Genomic DNA, 23,332 nt, shown 5'->3' with positions numbered 1-23,332 from the left:
TCCTTCCAGTCCTCTCTGTACAGAGCTTTCTGCGAACAATCCTTATCGTAGTTGTCTAGTTCGTCCCGCCATCTCCTTCTGGGCCTGCCGCGACGTCTGTTGATATTGAGTGGGCTCCACTCAGTTTAGAGTTTTGCCCACCACTTGTCCGACATGCGACTTATTTAATTATTGAAAACAAAATTGAATTCCTTTTATACACCATAGCGTTAAAGGATCACCATCAACTAGTTTATGAGGCTTCATACGAAAAGGAAGATGACAATTCTCAATCATGGCTTCGCATCATGTGTGTAATTAACTAAAAATCACGACGTCTATGTCGACGTCGTCTTCGCACGCTGTTCATGATGAAGAGCCCCTCTGTGACTCTAAACCAGTAGAGCTCCATATAATTTACATGAATAAACCGTGATCTTTAGTTAATTTAGTATGTGTGTAACATTATTAAAACAAAATAATTTCCAACTATCATTTATTCTAATAATAAACCACATAGCACATTTACAATTTAGAACAAATGATTAAATGGTAAAAATAATAAATAATAACTCGATAAACGACGAAATTTCATGATCTTGTGCTATTAAGTACCTAATACGAGTCGTGAGGATGTTATAAAAACCAGGAATCTTAACTTTAACAACTTAAAATATTAATAAAAGACATCACAATGTACCAGTAATTACATTACAAGCACTCTGCAATCTGTAAATCATTTTACTACGTAAAAGACAAAATATTTTTTGAGCATCACTCAAAATAAAAACCAACCGAAATCAGAATGTCCTCGTTTTTATAACATCCCAACAACAAATGCATTTTCGCACCACTCTGCAGTCAGACTTTGCAAATTCAGAATTAATTTCAACCATTCACTCGTTCATTTATGTAATAAAAAAGTTACATTTTCAAAATTAAGTGAACGATTAATCACATTACATTGCAGAGTTTATATTCCTGCAGAGTTGCTATAACTCATTGATCCATAGCATTGCCAGGTAGATAATCGAGCAATCTCCTCGAGCCACGGACCTCGCGAATATTCACAAACTATAAGATCCTACAGTTAATCGGCCAGCTGTCACATTTAAACGGTAACAATAACCTAATTACAAATATATCAACAACGTTACTTATTGAAGTTATCATTTTCATAATCATAACCTTATTGAAACCTATGTGGATATCAAATTCTTAGGTTAAAGTTAGAGCTAAAAGCTTCAGCTAATCCTAATACTAGGTGAACATATATTTTACCGCATTTATGATTTTTGGCGGTCAGACTTGATGGCCCAGATTTGTTTGACGGTGTTCGCGAGGCCGTCGTCATGGCCGATGATGTAGAAGAGCCCGCCAAGCATGGCTATGGAGATAAGGTATACGAGCCCGAGGGCAATTTTGGGCAGGATGGGACCCACGACACTGGCGCGGACGTAATCTATGGCGATCGCTTCCAGACCCCTGCAAGAGAAATTATAAAATTAGCGCATGTAGATATTGTTAACGATCGTTTCGAGCACCTTTGACCGCCGCACTCAATGTCAGTTAATGGTTACTTAACCCAGTCCTTAGCTATTGTTTTCGGAACAAAATCGTTACTAAGTAATAGTTTAAGTTATCATTAAATGTCTCTGAGTACGGCGATATGAGATATTTCTTAAGTATGGTCATAAGTGCGCAAATGGCGTCATCACTCACTTAAAGTTTAAAGACTACATGCGTTAACTCAGTTCCAGTAGATAGAATTACCGACTTGTTAACGTTTTTACAAAATTTGAATTTATGTTACTTGTGCAGAAACACCTTTGGTAGGATTTGTAGGACCAGGAGGAAGGCAGCCAAAACAATATCGGTAGTAGATACTACTGAAAAAAAAGTCACCATATCGAATCTATCACCCAATGAGGCTAGAGGTGAGCGATGTTTAACCTTACGAGTTCAAGTTCATGATTAGATATGAGCTAATTATCACTCTGTCTAGAGATATCAGTGATGATTCATCAACTACTAGACGTATCACTGTTCTAATGTACGCAAAAAAGAGATATTGCTTTACTAATATTTATAGAGGGCATTTTCCGGCCTCTGTTTTTAAAGGAACGTTTAGCTTATCTTTTTTTATGGAATAGGTCGCATACGAGCAGGCGGATCACTTTATGGTAAGCTATCAGCGCTGCCTATGGATACACGCAACACCATCTTTACATAGAAACTAGCGGACCCGACAGACGTTGTCCTGTCTACACGTCTTTAATTTGAAAATTTTAAACTTTTTTAATAAGCTAAAACATTCTGGACCATATTGATGAAAATTATTATTCAAATGTGACAATATCTAACGTCATTAATATTTGACACTGCGATGATAGCGCCGTCAGTCGGATCCTATGTAAAACATTCCAAAATCAACAACTACTAATAAATTAAAAATTAATTAAAAAAAACATTGTCCAGCGAACAAAATTGTGAATCTAAACCATTCTCAGATCCCCTTGAACACACAAAAAAATTCATCAAAATCGGTCCAGTCGTTTAAGAGAAGTTCAGTGACATACACACTTACAGAAGAATTATATATATAAAGATAAGCGCCACACTTTGTAAATGTGGTTAACGTTTGACTGTTAGACGGTTAGTTATAGACCTATTGGTCACTTAACTAGCCTGTAGAACTAATCCCTACGCAAAGTATCTACAACCGACAAAACAAAATAACCTTCATCTAACACCGCCTCCTCCTCTTGGTCTGCTTGGGCTTTTGCATGTTCCTCCAAATCCTCCAGAAGGCTCTGCAGAGGCCGATATCATTGAAGTTCAAGTAGAACAGCCCTCCGAGCATTGTCGCCGATATAAAATACACGACTGCCATCGCTACTTTGGGTATAACGGAACCAAATAGGAGCACTCTCACGTATTCCACAACCATTGCTTCCAGACCCCTGGGGATTGGGAAAGATTGGGTAGGATGGAGAAAGGATAGAGCTTTAATACTTAAATGTTGGATAATAGGAATAAACTTCGGTATCACTAATGTTATCGAAAGTATCTTGCGTAGTGATGAAACGAAAGGTGAGGCTTCTTGGCCTTCAACACAAGCTTCGCATCACACGAAAAATAATGCATAGAGTTCTGGTTAAAAGGATTTAAAACTGATCATAAGGAATTTGGAAAAGGCTTTAGAAGAATCAAAACAAAAATGAAGTCACATAAAAAATAACAAAAACCCATTTTACTTACCAAAATGAATGTGCACAAATGAGGATAGCAATGACGGAATCAAAGATCTTGTTTGGCATCATCAAGCCCAAAGGCAGCATAGGTATCATGAGAGCAGCTACAGTTTTCTCTATCACCCACAGTTTCGAGTGATCGTGGGGCTTATCGACCGAAAGCCTCACGGGTGATGTACGGAAAGATCGCACCTGAAATAATGTAATAAACACTTAGAATTTAATGCAGCATTTTAAGAAATTTTCGCCTAAAAAAATGGACCCAATATTGCACCCTGTGGTATACCAAATTTGTTAAAGAGTTTTGTTTATTAACACTTTAAACGCCGTGGTGGTCACCAATGACCGACGTTAGCGGAGGATTTGCTTTCAACTGTTTTCTATTGGCAGTCAGACTTAAACTTATAAAATTATTATTGTTTATTTCATTTTCAGTTCTTCTAAGAGACAAGAAAATAAATAACAAAATATTAATTATATACCAGTTAAATTGATTAGCAATTATGCCAAATTTGTTCTCGTTGTAACAAAATATCACTTACCGAGTTAATAATAGGTGTGTGGGTGACTTCCTTGAATGCATGTTGGCTGACGGGCGCCATACTTGGCACCATACTGACGAGGGGTCGCTGCAAGCAGCTCAGAGACCCATATTTAAAAACTTGTTGCGTAAAGACACGGCCGGCCAATACTGCAAGAGTGAATAAATAAACATGGTTATTACAGTTTTGTGGTTTATACCAAAATATTGTTTAAGGAAATCTATCAGGTGATATTAAATGGAAACTATCAAAAACTATCAGTGACTGATTAAATATGATTTTGTGCCTCAAAATATAGACATTCACAATATAATATTAACTACTAATAGATCAGTAGTATCAGAATAAGGACTAATAGTCCGACTTTAGAAAAAAATAGCTTTAGTTACAAATTTTTAGGAAGAGTTATGCAAAGTAGCATTCACAATGTTTTTAATCTGTTCACCTAAACAAGAAACTAGTTTCATATTATTTCTCACTCGGAGGATACCAGTTATTATTGTATCACTAGCTTCTGCCAGCTGCTTCGTCCACACAATCTCATGGTGTAACAAGTAGCCTGTGTGATATTCCCTAAACCTGTCTCAAATTTCATCTCAATAACTTCAGCCATTTTTAAGTATAATATTTTTATGAGTAACAAACATACATACAAACTTTCGAAGTTATAACATTATAGTTGTGAACCATATAAGTCTGTAGGTGTAGCAGACATACACATTCAAACATATATACTGTAACTTCAGTCAGTCTGTCAACAATTCCATTGTTTTTTACCAGAACAATGACCTACATATCCTCTATGGAATTGCTGTTTTTATAACTCAAGGGTTTTAGTCTCTTGACTTAAGTTAACAAGACATTGAGGCAGGCCAGAAGCTCATTTTAAATCCAAGTCAAAATAATACAAAGTATTAGATAATTCAAAATTAAAATTTGTTGCTTTTGATCTTATCTTTAACATTCTAATTGGTATATGTCATGTTACCGGCGACTCTGTCTAACGGTATTAAAATTAAATGACTTATGTTATAAGCCCAGTAGTGAGGCAGTTACAATGATGATAAAACCAGATAATTAACAATTTATTATTGTTGATAAACAGTAACATTTATCATATCTAAAAGACGAAGATATACGCATAAAAATGTATAGTTTCAAAATATTTATATCTTTCATTTAACGTGTAAAGCTGTAGAGCTAAAATAAGGAGTAAAAGCTCTTGACAACAGATTACTATTATGTAATAACAAAACAACAATTACTTCACGTGATTTCTTACCTGGCGTACGAAGCAAGGTGGAAAGGGCCATATTTGTATTTGTTTATTGTATTAAACACTCAAAAGAATATATACTTTAATATTTTAGCACAGCATCAAGATTCGTCGAAATTTCGCGTAGACGTCAAAAATACATCACACTTCCAAATCCAAAATTTTTTGACATTGACATGACAGTCTACGTCATTGTAAATTCATAGACTAGGAAAAAAATTGGCTATAAAGACTACCATAGAATGCCATACGTCTGACCATGTCGGACAGTGAACAGTAATCTTATCACCTTTTTCAATAATAATGTTAGTTTTTTTCAGCTTTAAATTCAAATAGATATAATTTGTATTCATTAATTACGATTTTGATTACTTATTAAAATAAAGAATCTCAAAAATCTATAATTTCCTTTTTTCTCAAATGATAACATTTTGAGGTTATTTTGTTGTTACTGTTATCCCTAAAACCGGAATGACAATTCATTTTGGTGACTCCAAGATTTTTTGAACAATTTGTTTTGCATCGTTTCTCTCACAACATAACTCGTTTAGATAATATTAATTCTGAAAATGGCTACTACATTAGAAGATAAATCAATTTGGGAGGATGGTGAGGAGGCGCTGAGTGAGGAAGTTCTCCGGATGCCCACAGACGAGATCATCAGCCGAACAAGACTGCTAGACAATGAGATTAAAATAATGAAGAGTGAAGTTATGAGAATCTCCCATGAGCTGCAGGCACAGAACGACAAGATAAAAGAGAACACGGAGAAAATCAAAGTGAACAAAACATTACCTTACTTGGTATCGAATGTGATTGAATTATTGGATGTGGATCCTCAGGAAGAGGAGGAGGATGGAGCTGTGGTGGACCTGGACTCGCAGCGCAAGGGGAAGTGCGCAGTCATCAAGACCTCAACCCGCCAGACATATTTCTTACCAGTCATTGGGTTAGTTGATGCTGAGAAACTGAAGCCAGGTGACCTAGTTGGTGTTAACAAGGATTCCTATCTGATCTTGGAGACTTTGCCTGCTGAGTACGACGCCAGAGTGAAGGCCATGGAGGTGGACGAGAGACCAACTGAGCAGTACTCTGATATTGGTGGATTGGACAAACAGATTCAGGTTAGTTTATATTGCTTAATCACCTTACATAGTACTTTTCATAGTACCTATAATTTTATTATAGAAAAACAATGACACTTTCTTCTTCAGAAATAGCTAAAGACAAAAACTATCTGTCTGTTCTGGAATATCATACAACAAAGTGAAGAATGGTCCCAAAAATTAAGCTTCATGTTGGTTTTCCTTTTTCTGTGTGTATAGTGTCATCTAAATCTAGTAAACAATGGAATTGATAGCTTTTCAAAAGGAGAATACCTAATTACAGTTGAATCTGTTTTAAAATCATAATATCAGTTCATATTCTTAATTTCCTTACTTAAAATCAATAATGTAATTATAAACCTTTTATTTCTATTTCCAGGAACTGATTGAAGCTGTTGTCCTACCAATGACACACAAGGAGAAGTTTGTGAACCTGGGCATCCATCCTCCCAAGGGTGTGCTGCTGTATGGCCCCCCTGGTACAGGCAAGACTTTGCTGGCAAGAGCCTGTGCTGCACAGACCAAGTCCACCTTCCTTAAACTGGCTGGACCTCAACTTGTACAAATGTTTATTGGTATGTATTGCATTTATATTGCAATATACAATACCTTATAACAAAACATGTAACTTTTAGTCCATTCCTATTAATATACCTGGGAATGTCCTACACTCATACACTACTCAAGACAAAGCTAACAAAAAAAGAGATAATTTATTATATAAAATAATCATAGTCATCAGCATTGAGTAAAGAGGATGTAAGCACAAGCAGTTCCAGAACTATCGTAAAAATTAATTGTATTCTCTCTTTTTTACAGGTGATGGTGCCAAACTGGTTCGAGATGCTTTCGCCCTAGCCAAGGAAAAGGCCCCAGCTATTATTTTCATTGATGAATTGGATGCTATTGGTACTAAGCGTTTCGACTCTGAGAAGGCTGGTGATCGTGAGGTACAGCGTACCATGTTGGAGCTCCTCAACCAGTTGGACGGATTCAGTTCTACTGCTGATATCAAGGTGAGCAGGGTGTCTGGTATTTTGTAGAACCAGCAATGATATCATAATCATCATATTATCAGCATATATCACTGAAATAGAACATCTACATCACTGCTTCCAGTTATTCTTAAAGTTGTCATTCATTATAAAATGTTTATAATGTGTACTAGTTATAATTCAAAACTAATTTAACAATAGCTAAGATGCACAAGTTACGCCTTTAATCATGTCCCCGACAATGCATTTAGCATAATAATATACTTTAAGAAGTTATTAAAACAGTTGTGTATCTAAAATATTTTTTGTTTATAGGTCATAGCAGCCACCAACAGAGTAGACATCTTGGATCCTGCTCTACTTAGGTCTGGACGTCTGGACAGGAAGATCGAGTTCCCACACCCCAACGAAGAAGCAAGAGCACGCATTATGCAGATCCATTCAAGGTAACAAACATCTCTAAAAGTATTTTTACTTTAAAATTTATATAATATTCAAACTAAACAACTAATGGAATAATCGTGTTTGAACCTAGTCATGTTGCGCAAACTGATGAAATCAAAATACAAACATGAAATCTCGTTAAAAAAGCATACAAGAAACTTTGATAAAATCTGGTGATAATCTAATTAACTCTATTTTTCTCTTTTTCAATAGAAAAATGAATGTTTGCCCCGACGTAAACTTCGAGGAGCTGTCCCGTTCCACCGACGACTTCAACGGCGCTCAATGTAAGGCTGTGTGCGTGGAAGCGGGTATGATTGCCCTCCGTCGCTCCGCCACCGCCGTCACACACGAAGACTTCATGGACGCCATCTTGGAAGTCCAGGCCAAGAAGAAGGCCAACCTCAGCTACTATGCTTAAATGTCTACTAATTGCGTATTAATTATAAGTCTATTGTATAATAAAATTTAGAAAAATTAAATGTTTGTGTTCTTTTCTAGCCCCTGGTATTAATATTCTGATATAAAAAAGTTGCGCAGTACTCAGGAAACAGTACCCATTAATATATTGTGTCCTAAAAGATTATAGACTAGCTAGTAGATTATTAAACTATGGTAGGTATTTATTGACAAATGAAAATGTTTAGTCTCCCATCACATAATTATGTTCAGAAAGAATATATAGGACTAGGCCGATTTACATGAAATTGTACCTATATTATTATAACGTTATCGTTAGTACAATGCATTGGAAGTCCTAAATTGTACAATAAGTTTGCACATGTGCACTTCTCGGTAGGAGAGAAATAGACCCAAATATAGATAGACGGTAGACCGCATTGTTTTAGTACTTTTATAAATTCTTGACCAAAACCACCGCCGTAGCAGTCATTACAACTAAAAATAAAATATCCTGGGTATGCTATTTTCAGTTATTGTTAATCACATTCACATCTCGAAGTTAAAAAAAGGATATCTTTTTTATTAAAACTTAACTCTAACTTGTACATTAGCAAATCCGAACGCAGCCTTAAAAATTGGCAACGCGCGTGCGTGTGCCGAATTTGAAACATAAAAATAAGTCAATCAAAATTTTAGTAGTTTTTTGGTTATTCATAGTTTTTAATATATAATTTAAATACCAAAAAAATATCAAGACATAGAAATGTGAAATTATTAGTGTTGATTGTTCAAACTTCGTTAGTAAATAACATCGGCGAAGAGAAACGGGCCTAAGTCGTGAGTATAAATATAACCTATGCTTGAAAAAATGTAATTTACATTGAATATTATTGGTAAAACACTGTAAAATGTACTTTGTGAATGATAAATGCCGGCGTTGTTGATTTGTGGATGTTTTCCGGTTTGCGGTGTGTATGCTTGGAGCTTAAATTATGATTAGTTTGAAGAAACCTCTATCTGCATTAGTATATTTAATTGCTCACTTCTGCAGTAAACTACCGATTAGATCTATGCGCCAAATGACTACGAACTAACGAAACAATAATGTGTTAACTTTTTGTCGTAAACAAATGGCTAATTTAATTAAAACAGCATGCTATAGTTAAAACTGTGTAAATAAGCTAAATAAGTTGAACAAAATTGTGCTGGAAAACTTGTTTTTAAATCTATGAAGACTTACATGTATTATTTTATATTTGATATAAGTTCTACAACTTACTTGGCATAATATTCTAAAATTGACTACAAACAGTATGATAATAAAATGAACCCCAGGAAAAATCTATTTCTTATTTAAGTACTTATTCTTAGAAAGTAAATTATTATTCATAATTCTTATAAGATTGCAATTGGCAAGGTGTACTCACAAATTAAATAAAAGTAATAATCTTACATTTGTGTAGTCTCAAAGCCACTAAAGTAATATGCTTAGCAAAGAAAAGTTTTAGATATGCAATTATAATATCTATGTAAAACAATATAATATTTATTTTTGTGCGACAAGAGCCATGGATCCGGAAGATGAGGGTGAGCCTAGCTTTAACAAAGTGCCTCCGGGCGACATACCCAAAGTACACTCCGTAACTAACCACCGTCCACACACCAGGTTCCTACTTATTTTATTATATACTTACTTATATTTATATAACACACTATTTTAACCATTATATTTTTATATACTTTATTTTTTGTTGTTCTTTCTATAAAATCTTATTTGGGAATAGTTTTATTTTAAGTTAAATGACTGAATAAGACTGCTTGTGACCGGTTTTAATTCTAATTTTAGTTTAAAACATTTTTATAATACTATTTTCAGATATTTAGTCTGGTTAAAAGCAGTTTTATTCATGTACAAAAACTTTATAGTTATTTTTTTTCTTTTATATTTTATATGGTCTAAGTTCACATTCCTCCATTACTTTTTTTATCTATTTACTTATCAATCCTTATTAAACATTAGCTCGAAACACCAAGCTAGATGATTAGCACACTAATTCACAAACACGAATTTTAGAATTTATTCTTGATCATTTAATAACTGGATTCCAATTTCATCAGTAGGATAAAATTGTTAGGTTTTAAAATCATCAAATTACTTTTACTAACTTTAGGATTAATCAATGCAAATATAGGCTCAAGCAATTCACATAGTTAGTAGGTTTAATATTTTGTTATAAGTAAAATTCTTCTTAAAAATCAGCAATTTAAGCCACATTATGCTTAATGTCTAATTATATAAAGTTCATCTTGCTTTGTATATTATTAAAGCAATGCTTATGCAGCAATTTTTTTCTGTAGTAGCATCTTTTTCTTTCTGCATGTGTATGACCAGAGTAAATTAACCATGTATGTATAATACTTTATTAATATACCACCATTATTATACGAAATTTTTGGACGAAATTATTTTTACCAAAATAATTTCGTCCAAAAATACCTCGTAAAAAAGTCGGGTTAAAATAAAGTATGGAGAACACAAATTAATAAAAGTATTACAAACTAATAAGTAATACTACAGGCAGCTATATTTGTCGGATAATAAAGCCATTAAATATAATGGTTCGTCATAAAAAGTTAACGGTATTTTTGAGAGCCAGGAAATATTATTTCGCGTGTCTTCTTACAATATCTATTAAGCTGTAGGCTCGGTACATAACGTACACACCGTTGACGAAAGATAACTTCGTATTTTTGTACTATACCCATGGTACGCAACGGATTTTAGTTTGCTTTATATAGCAATTCCTACTAATTCGCATACTACAACTGCGTCCACTGATTCGCATCGTACGCACCGCATCATCGGCAATGCCTAGGTACATGCGACGCGTACTGATGACGTCATACGGAATGCGTACGATGCGTGCTATGTGTATGATGCGGGCCTGTGAACATACCTTTGGTATGAGTTTGTTTTTTTTGAACTCGCTCTCGTTTTTATTACTTTAAACGTAAAGCAAACTCGTACTAACTACTACTACTGTACTGAAGTTTGAACTAAAACTATCGTGAGACATATTAATTTTGTTATATGTTTAACTGTTGACAAGATAGTTCGATTAGTTTCAAGCAACGCTAGGGGCTCATAGTTATGTGTAGCAGAAACTAGTGGGGTAACCTCGTCAGACAGTTACGTAAATAAGCCGTAAAATGTAATGAATAGCTTTAATACCTTGGTACCATTTTAAAATTAATTCGTCATGTTATGGAGTATGTTTGCATGGAAACCGCAATAGTAGTAGTGTAGATATATTGTGTAAGCGTCAATCAATAATGGTAGCAAGGTTGAGTGAAAATGGCTTCTGGCTGGCTTCAAATCCCAATGACCCTTTGCCAGTTGAAGTGAAAATCCAACCAGTAAGATTGGAAAAGATGACAAGAAAAGAAAAAAAAACATGCGCGAACGAGATAACCATAATATGTATCCCTGCTCATTCATATTATTTAGATCACTTAATTACCTGGAGAAACATAAACAGTGTGATGTGAAGTATGATCTATAAACAAACATGAAACAACTAACCGATAATGAAAGGACTTTTCTTTGATACTTAACGCGAGGCGAACTTATGAATGCTGTTAATTCCTGTTTAATAATGTTTTAGTTATGTGTGTAAGTTGGTTTAATTGGTTGTACACTGGTACCGTTGCCGTTGTAACTTTTGAATTAAATAAATAAGTAAATTAACAGGAACACACTCGAAACATCGTCTTTTAAAGTCATCAACAAAAAAAAATCGATTCGTCAATTTCATGGTTACGATGTCACCTACAAACACTATAACGCCCACTCTATTTTTCAGCAATTAACTAAATAGAAACTTTTCACGTAACTTTACAATAGATTAAACGGCCGTCCTTGGTTCTTTCAAACACTTTCAATTCCAAAAATCCAATGAATTCCACTCATAGTAGTTATTTAAAAGTATTACTTTTGCCTACCTCAAACACCGTGTTTATAGGCTAAGGTTGAAACACATTAGGAGTTTTCAAGTTCACACTGTAGTACTTAACTAAACTACTCAAATATTTAGTTGGACCCATTAAAATTGGTCAGACATGTACTCACGCAAACGGAATCTTGTATGGTTAGTGTACAAAAAGGGTTCTTTACAAAAATGTCTTAAAAGATATCTTAGGCAAACAAATCTGTAAGACTATGACTAACCGATTGTTTAGTAAAAAGTTAGATAAAATAGAAACGTAAGGATACGGATTTGTCCTACCTATCTACTTACACCAATCACACCATCAGCCTATAAGTGGCCACGGTTGACCAAAGGTCTCTTCACACACGGAGAAGGTTTGAGTATTAATCACTACGCTTGCTCAATGCGGGTTGGCAATTTTTAAACTTATAATTAGAAATTATAAGCCAAGGTTTCATCACGATGTATTCCTTCACCGTTTGTCAGTGGTGTCTAAATAATCTTAGAAAAGACATATAACTCGGAAATGTCACATTGGTACTTGCCCACTCAGTCATATGTAGCGGGCGTCTTAAACCACTGGACCACCACGACATTCTACGTCATCCCCTATTTTATACGACACGATATTTTTTAAGAGACTTTTGTATTCTATTTACCCATTCTTGTAGACTTTTTTGTCGCATACCAAAGTTACCTCGCGCAGTATGTTCACAGCTCAATGTACTCTTAATATCACCCCTCGGTAGTTGGTTTCTTCACGCGAAGTCTGTACCTGGTACTGATGGACGTTTTTTTTGCCCCATCATCGTGTAAGCGCTACTCATTGAAGTCACGATTTTTGGGGAAACTACTTAAAAGTTGCTTGATTATGCTATTATGTCTTTGGAGTGCAGATTTGCTTTTGGTATAAAATGGGAAAATACGTAAAGAATGTAAACAAATATGCAAGGATTAAAGAATAAATGTCTTCTGGTCATTTTTCTTTAGTTCAATCGTACCCTACTTAGCCGTGGCTTAAGATTCATATTATATTCAGGAGTCCAGCTGCCAAATTCTCAAGACCTCGACTTTTCCAATTAAACGTCAATATTTATTGAGAAACAAACAAGGTATCGCATTCCACAACACGCGATGTCTACAAGGGTGCACTCTCTATCATAAAATATTCATAGGTATTCTTTTATTTACCCCATAGGAGTGTTTGTGGTGGCAAAGAAAAACTTTAAAGAACAATATTTGTTCCTGGATAAACTAATCGATCATACTACTGAAGTAATGTCTGAATAAACTTTTGACCAACTCTCCACAGCGGTTTCAACTGCCCCATTTCGAAAAGTTTGTAGTCATCTTTGTATAAGACTCCAAATACTATTATAGCTACAATTTAATAGGCAAAAGATTCTCCAATCCTACTTGTGTTTCCAGAAGGCAAAAAAACAACATTACTGAGAGAGTTCCACTCAGAATTCCTCCAGCTAATCTTTATGCGAAAACGAACCGAGATCTCTCTTCACCCTAAAGCCGAAACATCTCATCGTACTTTAAAAGCATTCACCCTACATTTGTGGAGTCTGGTGTTACGAGGCCGAACACAACTGGGTCACCATTTCTGCAATCCATTTCTTGAAGACCATATACCGTACTTTTGCGTGATTTTTGCAATTGTATTGTCAATCGGTTACATACAATATTATCAATCAAAATGCAGATCGCAATATCTTTATTCTATCGCAATAAGGTATAAAATTGACTGAAGATATTTGGCCTTTTGGTATAGGTTGACCTGCTCTTGTCCTCATGTACTGAGATATTGAAATACATTATTCAGGAAACAATTAATTTACGATTCGAAAGGAAAGAAATACTTCGTGACCCCTTTTTTTGAGTAATGTTAAATGGGGAATGTTAGGAGCAAGCCTGTTTGATGTCAACAATGTTTATGGGCGCCGTACACGGACGGAAATAATGAATTTGTAAAGTATAATCTGTAATTACCCTAATATTTGTAAAATACAGCTTGTAATTGTTTGTTATTCGTTGGATTAGGGATTACTTTATAGGATTTCGAATTAAGGTTCTTTGGAATTGTAGAGAAGTCTCTTACTTCAATTCCAATTCAAGTAGAAAGTAAAGCATAACTGGTGCCAATGGTTATACTTATTTAACGAATGTTTATTTTCATATCTTCGGAGAATTGAGACAAAGGTCTCATCATCAACAACCCGTAGCAGTCCACAGCTTAACCGTGGGTCTCTGTGACCAGCATGACCTACATATGTGGGTATCCCAATCTGCCAAAATCTCCACGCTTCGCGTTGTCGCCTCTTAATTACGACGAAATTATCTACGAGAAAAATAGGTTTAGGAGGTGATAAATATAGGTTTTCTACTCTTCAACACACCGCTTACAAGGGACTACCTAATTTATAAATAGCGACAAGTCAATTCATAAGTAGCGTTTATACTCCAAATCCCACATAATCTACTAAAGCACACCGTCAACGAAATCCCTTAGAACTTTACTGAACTGAATTCAAAATCGTCCCCCACATTACACATAGGCAGGTATTGATGAAAGCAAAGTCAAGTTAAACACACAATACCCTCTTACAATGTAGGTACACAATACACCCTTGCATTGTATTCATGCACTTGTCAACTCGAATCACTGCAGGATTTCGGAGTTCCTAGTCATCGTCAGTCGCCCGGCGTGTTTCGCGCCCGACGGACGTGTCGCGCTGTCGCCCGCGCGTTGTTTATTGGTTTATTTACATCGATATATTTGGGCCGCTGACTCAATATTCTCCACAATTAAATAGCCATGGTTTTTGTGTGAGTACTTGCAACAGTTTAGATTGTCGCTTTTTTTTTGTGTTGTACTTGAGTCATGCTTTTTAATTTTAAGCAAGAAGTTTTGTTATATGTTTAAGTTTTCGTGGATTAGTTTTGATAGGGTCTGATGTTTTTCTAGGTTAATATTATGTGCAGATTACTTAATGGTAATACAAGGCCTTCTGTTTATTTACTTAATTAAATGTGAACGGTTTAATTGGTATGCATTTTATTGTTTTAGTCGATTTGGATTTTTTGTGCATTTTTTCTGTCGTACGATCGTACTTAAATTTTTAACAATGTGTGATAACGTCTCAAACTATTTCGCACATGTGCAAGTGATATAAATACTAAATTTATGTGTGTTATTACTTATATTACTCCTGAATCCTAACTATCATTTCAAAAATATTTATATAGCTTTCGTTGAATTCTTCATGACAAGCCAATCATTTGCTTTTAAACGGAAACATCTATCTAAGAATGAAGGAAAAAAAAACAATAATTTATTTTCATAATAAATCTTGTTACCTACCTGTTATAAATGTGCATATGAAATGAAAAAACAATTACTGTAACTATAAACACCACTTGTTTCTCACGCAAGAATAGTAAAGAAAAAAAAAACAATCACTTTACCTAGTGCTATTCTGAGGCTTAAACTACTAAGCTAATATAAACTTATTCTGACCTGGTTAATTAATATGCACACTATACGTACACACACATCAGGGTATATACATATATAAAGAAAAACCAATTTATTATGGTCTCGCTTTGTACAATCTTTCCGCACATTCGACGGTCAGTTTACACTGGCTTTTGTTTGCTCAATGTGCAGCCATGTACGTAAATATAAATAGCTTTGTAAGGAAACATGCGAGTTCGTCTTGTACGGAACAGATTTGCAGTGTATCGCCGCTTGCATCAAGAATCGGCACGATATATCGGGTCGCTGATTCATTGATGAGCGGAGCGGGAATGTGACGTCATGAGATCACAACCCTACGAGCTATAGCGTTTGTTTTAATATAGATATGACTATTGGATCTGTGTTAGTCAGAATTTTAGACCAATTCCAACAAACGTAAGTGCGTCTTTCTAAAATCTCTTTGGAGACTCCTATCGTCAATGGAAGTAGGAATACGAAATATTATTCGCTTGACTTGGGTTTCTATTTATAAATTCTCACTTAGACAGTAAACCAGGCACTTAATTGTTGTCTGGGCTGTATCCTGGTGATGGTGACAGTGTCATTTCTTTTCGAAATATTTAAAGACTACGTGTGACAAGTGGTTGTATTCACCCTAAGGCTACACTTTTATCTTAGATCTTGCTGGTTGTGTTAATTTTATAAAGGTTTTGAACTGACATCACATTACGGTTTCGCTGGCGATCGTAAAAAAGCGAGCTTTACATAAAATCCCCATGTGAATGAATATAAATAACTAGAACTGTATAATTTAATTCTATTCCCATCTATTTTTACAACATCTAGACTTTAATTTAAATTGTATTCAAAACAGTTATCTATAGAAAACTAATCGTTGACAATCACGCGCATCGATCCAAGTTTAATCGATTAACGCGAGCGATTATTTCACGATATCTCACCTCACGTCACTGAACAGGTTTAAAAAATAAAATAAAAAAGGAAGTAACGCCCAGTACGTTGTCCGCACCCTAAAAGCAGGGGTGTCACCCTCAGCGTGTGCCCATGTGGCCATAAAACCAGCGATCGATAGACTCGTTGCTACGGAAACTCTCGTTTGGCAACCCTCAGGGTATTGCCTCGTCACGCTGGATGGACACATTATGCTATATTGATTTTGTTTCCTTTTTTTTTATAAAAATGTGTCATTTTATTGTAGGTACTTCAAGTACGGTTAAGCAAAGCTCCTTAAATAAGTATGTGACCCAAGTTCATGAGAGATCTGTAATGCTCTTTTTATCGTAGGCTTCGTATGTGACCAAAATTTTCATGTTCCTATTAGATTTAGTAAAGGGAGTTTCTAATAACATTCCTGCCTCGTGAATGTCGCAAATATTTCAGTCTACTTTCTAGCTAATTTAAATCAAACAACCATTAAATCAAAACGAATATACCATTTTCAAACCCTAGAATACGTATGCATATAAGAAAACGAACCTAAAATTCAAATATGCAAACAATTTCGTAACAACTTGTACCATTCGATCGGAATTTTGAAGCAGATTGTGTTCATAAAGTTTGACAGTTAGGTTTGCGTGCACAAAACTGAATTTGGCCGATTTTGCCCGCCAGTCTCCAGCCCGGGTCATAAATGTCGCCGAATATGGTTGAGTACGGTGACTGGTGAATTGGCACCCAAATGGGTCATGAATATTTCGAATACATATCAGTTAATTACGTAAATATTGTATTATTAATGTGTTTATTTTATATCGTCGATGATTAATGAGTAGTTGATGATGACGTAAGGTTTATTTCTTTGTGGTAATGTTTTGTGTTGGACTTCATATTGATAGGTCGTTTTGGAGTTTTCACACTATGAATTGGCTTACCTCTGGAGAATAGCACAGTAGCCCTTTCTGTCTTCTGATACGAAGTTGCGGCCTACCTAGCGGGTTTACCGGGGCTCTGGCTCAAAAGCAGAAGTAGGAACGGGGTGGTTTTTAGTCAGTAAGAGTCTGACACTTCTTCTCGCCCAAGACGGGAGAATCATTGGACGACTTTCACCCCTCAAAAAAATCCTTTGTGCATCAGTTTTGAAAAAGTTGAAAATAAGTTTTATAAGATAATGGTATCTTGTCATCTCATCCTTCCTATTTAGATAGTACGCGTTGAACCACCTGTCTCAATTAAGTACCTAAAGGAAATTACCTAATTATCTGTTTCATTGAAAAACATGAAAACGCATTAATCTCTTTCTTGTTAGAATTCAATGAAACATAACGCTAAACTGATTCGTACTACAGTTTACAATTCTGTGTAGTCGGTCAAAGGCTGGTTTGCAGCAAGTATGTCACTCTTGACAACAAACTGATTGAATAGAATATGTGTACGTACCGGCCTTTGCCATATACGGTGGGACAATCGCCTCATTGAATGACCGTAGCGACCATATGTTACCATGCTTGTTTATTGCAACGCTCCTATTGCAACCTCTAACTTTAACACGTTTTTTACGTCAATGTATTGATACGTTACGCTCGTATCTCAATTTTGTATCACTTCGTATTTTTGCATGCATCGCTTGTCAGCGCATGGGCATGACGTTTTGATGTTTTCAATTTTTATGTTAATAAGTAGTTTTAAGTTTTATAAAAAGTTCCTCCAAGTATTTTTCCGCACATTGGGCCACTTTTGGAAATAGTGGCGTCTACAACTACATTGACATGGTTTGATACAGATTTGACCGATGCAAACTGAACGTTAATATTTCGGCAACATAAACTAAAGATGGAAACAAAATTTTGTATTCAAACAATGATTAAGTACATCGATCCAATAGTGACTACGATTGATAGTGGTATTAGCAAATACACCATCACTGACTGTGACTAGTTAAAAGCTGTTAGTGGTCCAGTGTCCGGTAACTCTTACAAACTTCACCTGTCTATATCGTTATCTTATTTCCAGTCCACATGTATCAGAGACCTCGAATCCGTCTACATCAGGCCTTATGACAGACAAACCGAACGAAGACATAATGCGAAAATGTGACGATGAAGCCACAACCAAAGAAAATGAAGGTTCTGTGTCGGATTGGATATCGGGAGGGCCTCTGGGCTCTAAAGGCGCCGTTCTGGTATTCAGATCGTGCGTCCTTGCATCTAGAACTCCTTCCGTGGAATCGGAGACCAAAACGAAAGGGAACAACACAGGGACTACAATACTACTGAATAAAGCTAAGAATATGGCGCGAAGATTGGTGGCGGAACCGCACACGTTTTCCATGAGATCTAAGAATATAATGCACGATGTTATGGAGACGTTTGGGACTAGTAATTCTAAGTATAACGGCAGTGCTTACGTGGTGCGGCACGTGAGTGACTCGAACCTTGCCGAGACGGTGTGTATGGACGAGCAGGGCCACGAGGCGCAGGACCCGATGTCGCACAAGAGGGACATCGAGGACGTGCTCAATGACTTGAGTAAGATCACGCTGAAGAAACATCTGAACATAGAGAACACGACTGCTAACATCAAGCCTCCTGAAGAACCGCCGCCTCATGGTGCTTCTAAAGGTGCGTTGACTTACAATAATTACGTCTTCAAAAAAGTTTACTGACTTTATGCAGTTTCATAAATCTAATTGTGATAACTCGTCTGTCTAGATGGAAAAGAAGAGAAGAAAAGCAAGAAGAATAAGGGTAAGCACAAGCGTAAGGTCCCGGTGTCACAGCGAGCGAACTCACCTTCCGTCGACAGCGACGACTCGGAACATTTGCTGGTTAAGGAGGTGGAGAGCGTCAAGGTAAAACTATTTCTATTAAAAACTTTTAAAAAGATCATCTTTTTGTTCCACAGCTATTTATACTGTACATTCTTACCAGGTCCTAGAAAGCAGTCATATGCCAGCTCGTCTTCTGAAGATCACATACAAACTGATTAATACGGAGACCAAACTCCTGCACCGGTTACTCCAAGCCCATGGTCTTCAGGAGGCGGTGTCGGAAACCAAGGACTTCAACCTACTCTGGTCAGGTCTCCACCCGAAGCCTGATGTCCTAAGATCCTTGTCTCCGTACCAACGAGTGAACCATTTCCCCAGGTGAGAAAGAATATTGGGGAATGGTGAATTACTGTCAGTATTGTTGAATTTGTACTTTTTTAAATCATGTCATACCCACACGTTACATTTTCGCGATTTCGCAAATCCACTTTTCATTTTTGTAGACAAAACTGTTAACTTAAAGTCGTGAGACACCACGGCTTAGCAATGGAGACACTCCATAACCGAGAAATTTCGTGTTGAAAAAATTACGTGAAATACTGATGTTAAGATCTTGTTCAAAAGCTAGATATCCCTTAAGCCTCCTCATTCAAATACCTATGAAATAGCTCATGATTCAAGAATATTGACAGTAGTTCACTATAGGCCGGAGCTGGTCCGCGAACTGCTGAACGCGCACGGTCTGCTCGAGGTGGACCTCGACTGCCCCACGTGGAACCTCATATGGTCCGCTCCCATGATCCCCTTCGATGTCCTCCAATCCATGCAGGTTTACCAGAAAGTCAATCATTTCCCAAGGTAAACTTCGCTCAACTTTGCTGTAGATTAGTGCTGGAGAAACCAGCATCATTAGAGATCAAAGAATAAAAACAACAATGGCGAAGAAAAACCTATCATTAAAAGAACGTGCTTTTGTTCTGCGTTAGGCAACGTAATGTAACTACCTAATTTATTATAGGTCGTCTATCAAAATATTCATGTTCAAATGTTCACGGGGGATGTACTAAGTGCTTTGCCCATCGTTGCTTTAGGTTGTTTAATGTTTTGCCTAGATTTAACAAAAGACATGACATTTGGTGGCTTTAGTTAAACACTCAATCATAGTTTTTGGTTTGGCGCACATACACATACAAGCAGTCTAAATATTGCTGACACTTAGTGAGATTTAGAAATTCTTATAAGTGTAAAGTTCTGCCACTATTAAACTATACAATAACTATGCTAGAGTTCCCTCTCTTACTCTTACGCCACTCTCTCTCTAACTCTAACCTCTCTTCTCCAGATCCTACGAGCTGACCCGTAAAGACAAGCTATTTAAAAATGTAGAAAAAATGCAGTACTTCCGAGGGTTGAAGCAGTTTGACTTCATCCCGACCACATTCCTGATGCCGGCCGAGTATAAAGAGTTGTGCTCCACCCATTACCGGACCAAGGGACCCTGGATTGTGAAGCCGGCCGCCTCGAGCAGGGGACGGGGGATTTATATTGTTAATTCTGTGAGTAGTTTTATGGATTTTCTGTAAATAGTTCAGCTTCAAAATAATGATAGGTAAATTAGAAAAACGTTGACCCACATATTACGTAGTACTAGTATAGTGTTCATTATAAAAGAAAATAATATCCTTACAGAGAAAATTATCTCTAATCTAAAAAGCAAACTATTTTGTAATTTTGAACGCACGATTTGCGCAGTGCCTGAGTAAAGTCAGAGCTTATGGTTAACAAAGTTAAACCGATAAAAAAAGAAATAGATTTTATGTCTTAAAAATGTCTTATCACAACAGTTAATAAAGTCTATTTTCCAATACACCAGAAATTAATCCAAGCACCTCATTCCACAGCCGGAACAAATACCAAAAGGCGAGAACGTGGTAGTAGCGAAATACATAGACAAGCCTCTTTTGATCGGAGGTCATAAATGCGACCTCCGCCTGTACGTGTGCGTGACCTCCATAGACCCTCTCCTCATCTACTTGTATGAGGAGGGCCTTGTGAGGTTCGCCACGGTGAAGTATGACAAGACCAACAAGAACCTCTGGAACCCGTGCATGCATCTCTGCAACTACAGCATCAATAAGTACCATACGGATTATATCAAGTAAGTTCTTTGTGGTTAATTCCATTTTGCCTAATGTATGTTCTCTTTTCGTTCATTGGACTCATTTCCATTTAGAAGGTCTACAAGGGCTTGAGTTCATCTTGCAGAGGCCCATTAGAAAATTGTAGTCTGAGAGAAATTAAATTGTGGTCGAAATTGAGCTATTATTCGCCATCTAGATTGCATATAGGGATGTTAAAGGGGAGATTTCTTCTTGTGACAAAAAGACAACCGATGTCCATTGACGATTTCGAAACTTAATAATGAATTCAGGAATCCTACCGAGACACTATTTACCCAGCAGTAACATTGACTTTACCAAACTACCATAATTATTAATGTAATTTTTTCCTAGATGTGACGACCCCAACGCCGGCAATATAGGTCACAAGTGGACGCTATCAGCCTTACTCCGCCACCTTCGAAAGCAGGGGCGCAACACCACGGCACTGATGGCCGCCATTGAGGACCTGGTGGTCAAGTCCATACTGTCCTCCGCACAAACCATCACCGCGGCCGCCAGGGTGTTCGTTCCCAACTTCTTTAATTGTTTTGGTGAGTCATCTTGTTTTATTATTACTGTCAAAGTCAAAATTATTTATTTCAAATAGACCAGGAAGGCACTTTTGAACGTCAAAGCAAATATTATAATATTAAAAATGTCTGTCTGTCGGTCAGTCCTCTAGTGAAGATATTTGCTTGTTTCAAAGTGTAGATTCCTATGGAGAAGAACGAGCAAGAAACTTTCACAATACAATTCTTGGGTATATTCTTTCGATGGCTTCAACTATGTGAGAACAATGTAATACTAATATTCAGTTAAAGAGATATAAAAATAAAATAATCTTTAGGAATGTTATAATTATGATCAATTATAAGCCATGCAACTGTTTGACAAGGGCACCTAAATTGTTTAATACCTATGTGGGCTTCGCGACGGCCGCTGTATCAATTCTGATCACGGCTATGAGCTCTGCCGTAACTTGAAACTAGTCGAGTTGCTTCGTCAAACAGTTACTTGAATAAACAACACATTAAAATGTTTGTAATTAAAATATAGGTAAAGCCCAGCAAATGAGATGTTGTGTCGATATTTCAGAGTTGTTCGGGTATGATATTCTGATCGACGACATGCTGAAGCCGTGGCTGCTGGAAATCAATCTATCTCCCAGGTAAACAATACATGCTCTGATTGGCCGGAGCAAATGAACCATCATGGTAGAGGTACCCATTGGTCGGTGCTAATGAATCATCCAATCAGTACCTTTAGTACGAGTTTGCTTTACCTTTAACGAGCTCTCGTTTCGATTACTTTAAACGTAAAGCAAACTGATACCAAAGGTACTGATTAGCCGGCTGGGATTACATTCAATTCATTCGTGATATGTTCATAGGCCTTAAATTGTTTCTTTATGTTCTAAGGAAAACACTAATTATTCAGTGTCACTATTAAACTACAACCCGCTAACATGCAATATTATTAGATTGTTGACATTACTTCTTTAGACATTTTTGTCAAAATCCTAAGTTTTCGGTCGAATATTAATCTCGGCCGTAAATGCTTAAAAAACTATTGTTTCTGCTCCATATCTCCAGCCTGGCGTGTGAGAGTCCCCTGGACGCGCGCGTGAAGTCAGCTCTCCTGGCAGACACGCTGACACTGGTCGGGCTGCCCGCCGTGCCCATGACCAAGGCTGACATATCCACGCAGAGCAACTCCTTGAAGATGAGGATCGGGGCGGTGAGTTTGTCTAATGGTTGACTTACTAACAACTAGTTAACGATTATTTGTTTATCCTTATGATAGAAAATTATCAAAGGAAATAATAAAGTTTGTAATTCATAGAATTATGTCTATACTACTATTATTTTGGTACATATACTATTTCGGTTGTGCTCGACTGATTTCGAGCCAAACTGGGATCCTAACTTAACTACAAAAACCGTTCTGTCACAAATAAAACAAAGCCTTT

General features: G+C 36.5%; 3 protein-coding genes across 53 annotated transcripts in view; 2 read left to right on the top strand and 1 right to left on the bottom strand.

The window, feature by feature from the left end:
- Nucleotides 1–461: 461 nt before the first annotated feature.
- On the bottom strand, nucleotides 462–5,225 carry LOC118275416 (succinate dehydrogenase [ubiquinone] cytochrome b small subunit, mitochondrial). Of its 2 annotated transcripts, XM_050695606.1 has the most exons (5): nucleotides 5,058–5,225; nucleotides 3,776–3,924; nucleotides 3,241–3,425; nucleotides 2,720–2,942; nucleotides 1,315–1,464 (listed from the first exon to the last, which is right to left on the bottom strand). In XM_050695606.1, exons 1-4 carry the CDS (start codon nucleotides 5,086–5,088, stop codon nucleotides 2,726–2,728), a joined length of 582 nt encoding a protein of 193 aa, XP_050551563.1. In that variant the 5' UTR covers nucleotides 5,089–5,225; the 3' UTR covers nucleotides 1,315–1,464; nucleotides 2,720–2,725. The 2 variants fall into 2 exon arrangements, with proteins under 2 accessions (XP_050551564.1, XP_050551563.1); XM_050695607.1 differs by lacking the exon at nucleotides 2,720–2,942 and having other exon boundaries at nucleotides 462–1,464.
- Nucleotides 5,226–5,489: 264 nt separating this feature from the next.
- Nucleotides 5,490–8,078, top strand: LOC118275405 (26S proteasome regulatory subunit 6A-B). The gene is made up of 5 exons (XM_035593344.2): nucleotides 5,490–6,175; nucleotides 6,537–6,732; nucleotides 6,977–7,173; nucleotides 7,468–7,598; nucleotides 7,810–8,078. Exons 1-5 carry the CDS (start codon nucleotides 5,621–5,623, stop codon nucleotides 8,015–8,017), a joined length of 1,287 nt encoding a protein of 428 aa, XP_035449237.1. The 5' UTR covers nucleotides 5,490–5,620; the 3' UTR covers nucleotides 8,018–8,078.
- A 520-nt stretch (nucleotides 8,079–8,598) lies between these two features.
- Nucleotides 8,599–23,332, top strand: part of LOC118275730 (probable beta-tubulin polyglutamylase) — a 28,630-nt gene continuing 13,896 nt past the window's right edge. For 41 of the 50 annotated variants that reach the window (XR_007705562.1, XR_007705560.1, XR_007705558.1 and 38 more), the window contains exons 1-11: nucleotides 8,599–8,835; nucleotides 9,563–9,664; nucleotides 18,445–19,052; nucleotides 19,143–19,282; nucleotides 19,362–19,579; nucleotides 19,907–20,059; nucleotides 20,544–20,757; nucleotides 21,103–21,359; nucleotides 21,715–21,914; nucleotides 22,459–22,531; nucleotides 22,956–23,100. Coding sequence is in view for 43 of the 50 variants with exons in the window: in XM_050695570.1 (XP_050551527.1) it covers nucleotides 9,567–9,664; nucleotides 18,445–19,052; nucleotides 19,143–19,282; nucleotides 19,362–19,579; nucleotides 19,907–20,059; nucleotides 20,544–20,757; nucleotides 21,103–21,359; nucleotides 21,715–21,914; nucleotides 22,459–22,531; nucleotides 22,956–23,100 (2,106 nt within the window). In the remaining 7 variants the exon portion in view is untranslated. Of the gene's footprint in view, nucleotides 8,836–9,562; nucleotides 9,665–14,675; nucleotides 14,823–18,444; nucleotides 19,053–19,142; nucleotides 19,283–19,361; nucleotides 19,580–19,906; nucleotides 20,060–20,543; nucleotides 20,758–21,102; nucleotides 21,360–21,714; nucleotides 21,915–22,458; nucleotides 22,532–22,955; nucleotides 23,101–23,332 lie in introns of those variants that run through there. The other 9 variants (XR_007705563.1, XM_050695599.1, XM_050695601.1 and 6 more) reach the window with 4 other exon arrangements.

The sequence above is a fragment of the Spodoptera frugiperda genome, chromosome 8 (assembly GCF_023101765.2).
Source record: "Spodoptera frugiperda isolate SF20-4 chromosome 8, AGI-APGP_CSIRO_Sfru_2.0, whole genome shotgun sequence".
NCBI classification, from domain to species: Eukaryota; Metazoa; Arthropoda; class Insecta; order Lepidoptera; family Noctuidae; genus Spodoptera; species Spodoptera frugiperda.
Note: the sequence above shows the minus strand (reverse complement) of the source record. Positions and strands in the feature narration are given on the sequence as shown.

Bases quoted from the DNA above. Each gene is read 5' to 3' on its own strand.
- LOC118275405 (XM_035593344.2), top strand. From the start codon at position 5,621: ATGGCTACTACATTAGAAGATAAATCAATTTGGGAGGATGGTGAGGAG. The intron at 6,733-6,976 runs GTATGTATTGCA...TCTTTTTTACAG, and splicing joins ACTTGTACAAATGTTTATTG to GTGATGGTGCCAAACTGGTT. The intron at 7,599-7,809 runs GTAACAAACATC...CTTTTTCAATAG, and splicing joins ATTATGCAGATCCATTCAAG to AAAAATGAATGTTTGCCCCG.
- LOC118275416 (XM_050695606.1), bottom strand. From the start codon at position 5,088: ATGGCCCTTTCCACCTTGCTTCGTACGCCAG. The intron at 3,925-5,057 runs GTAAGAAATCAC...TCACTCTTGCAG, and splicing joins CACCTTGCTTCGTACGCCAG to TATTGGCCGGCCGTGTCTTT. The intron at 3,426-3,775 runs GTAAGTGATATT...ACATTATTTCAG, and splicing joins ACACACCTATTATTAACTCG to GTGCGATCTTTCCGTACATC.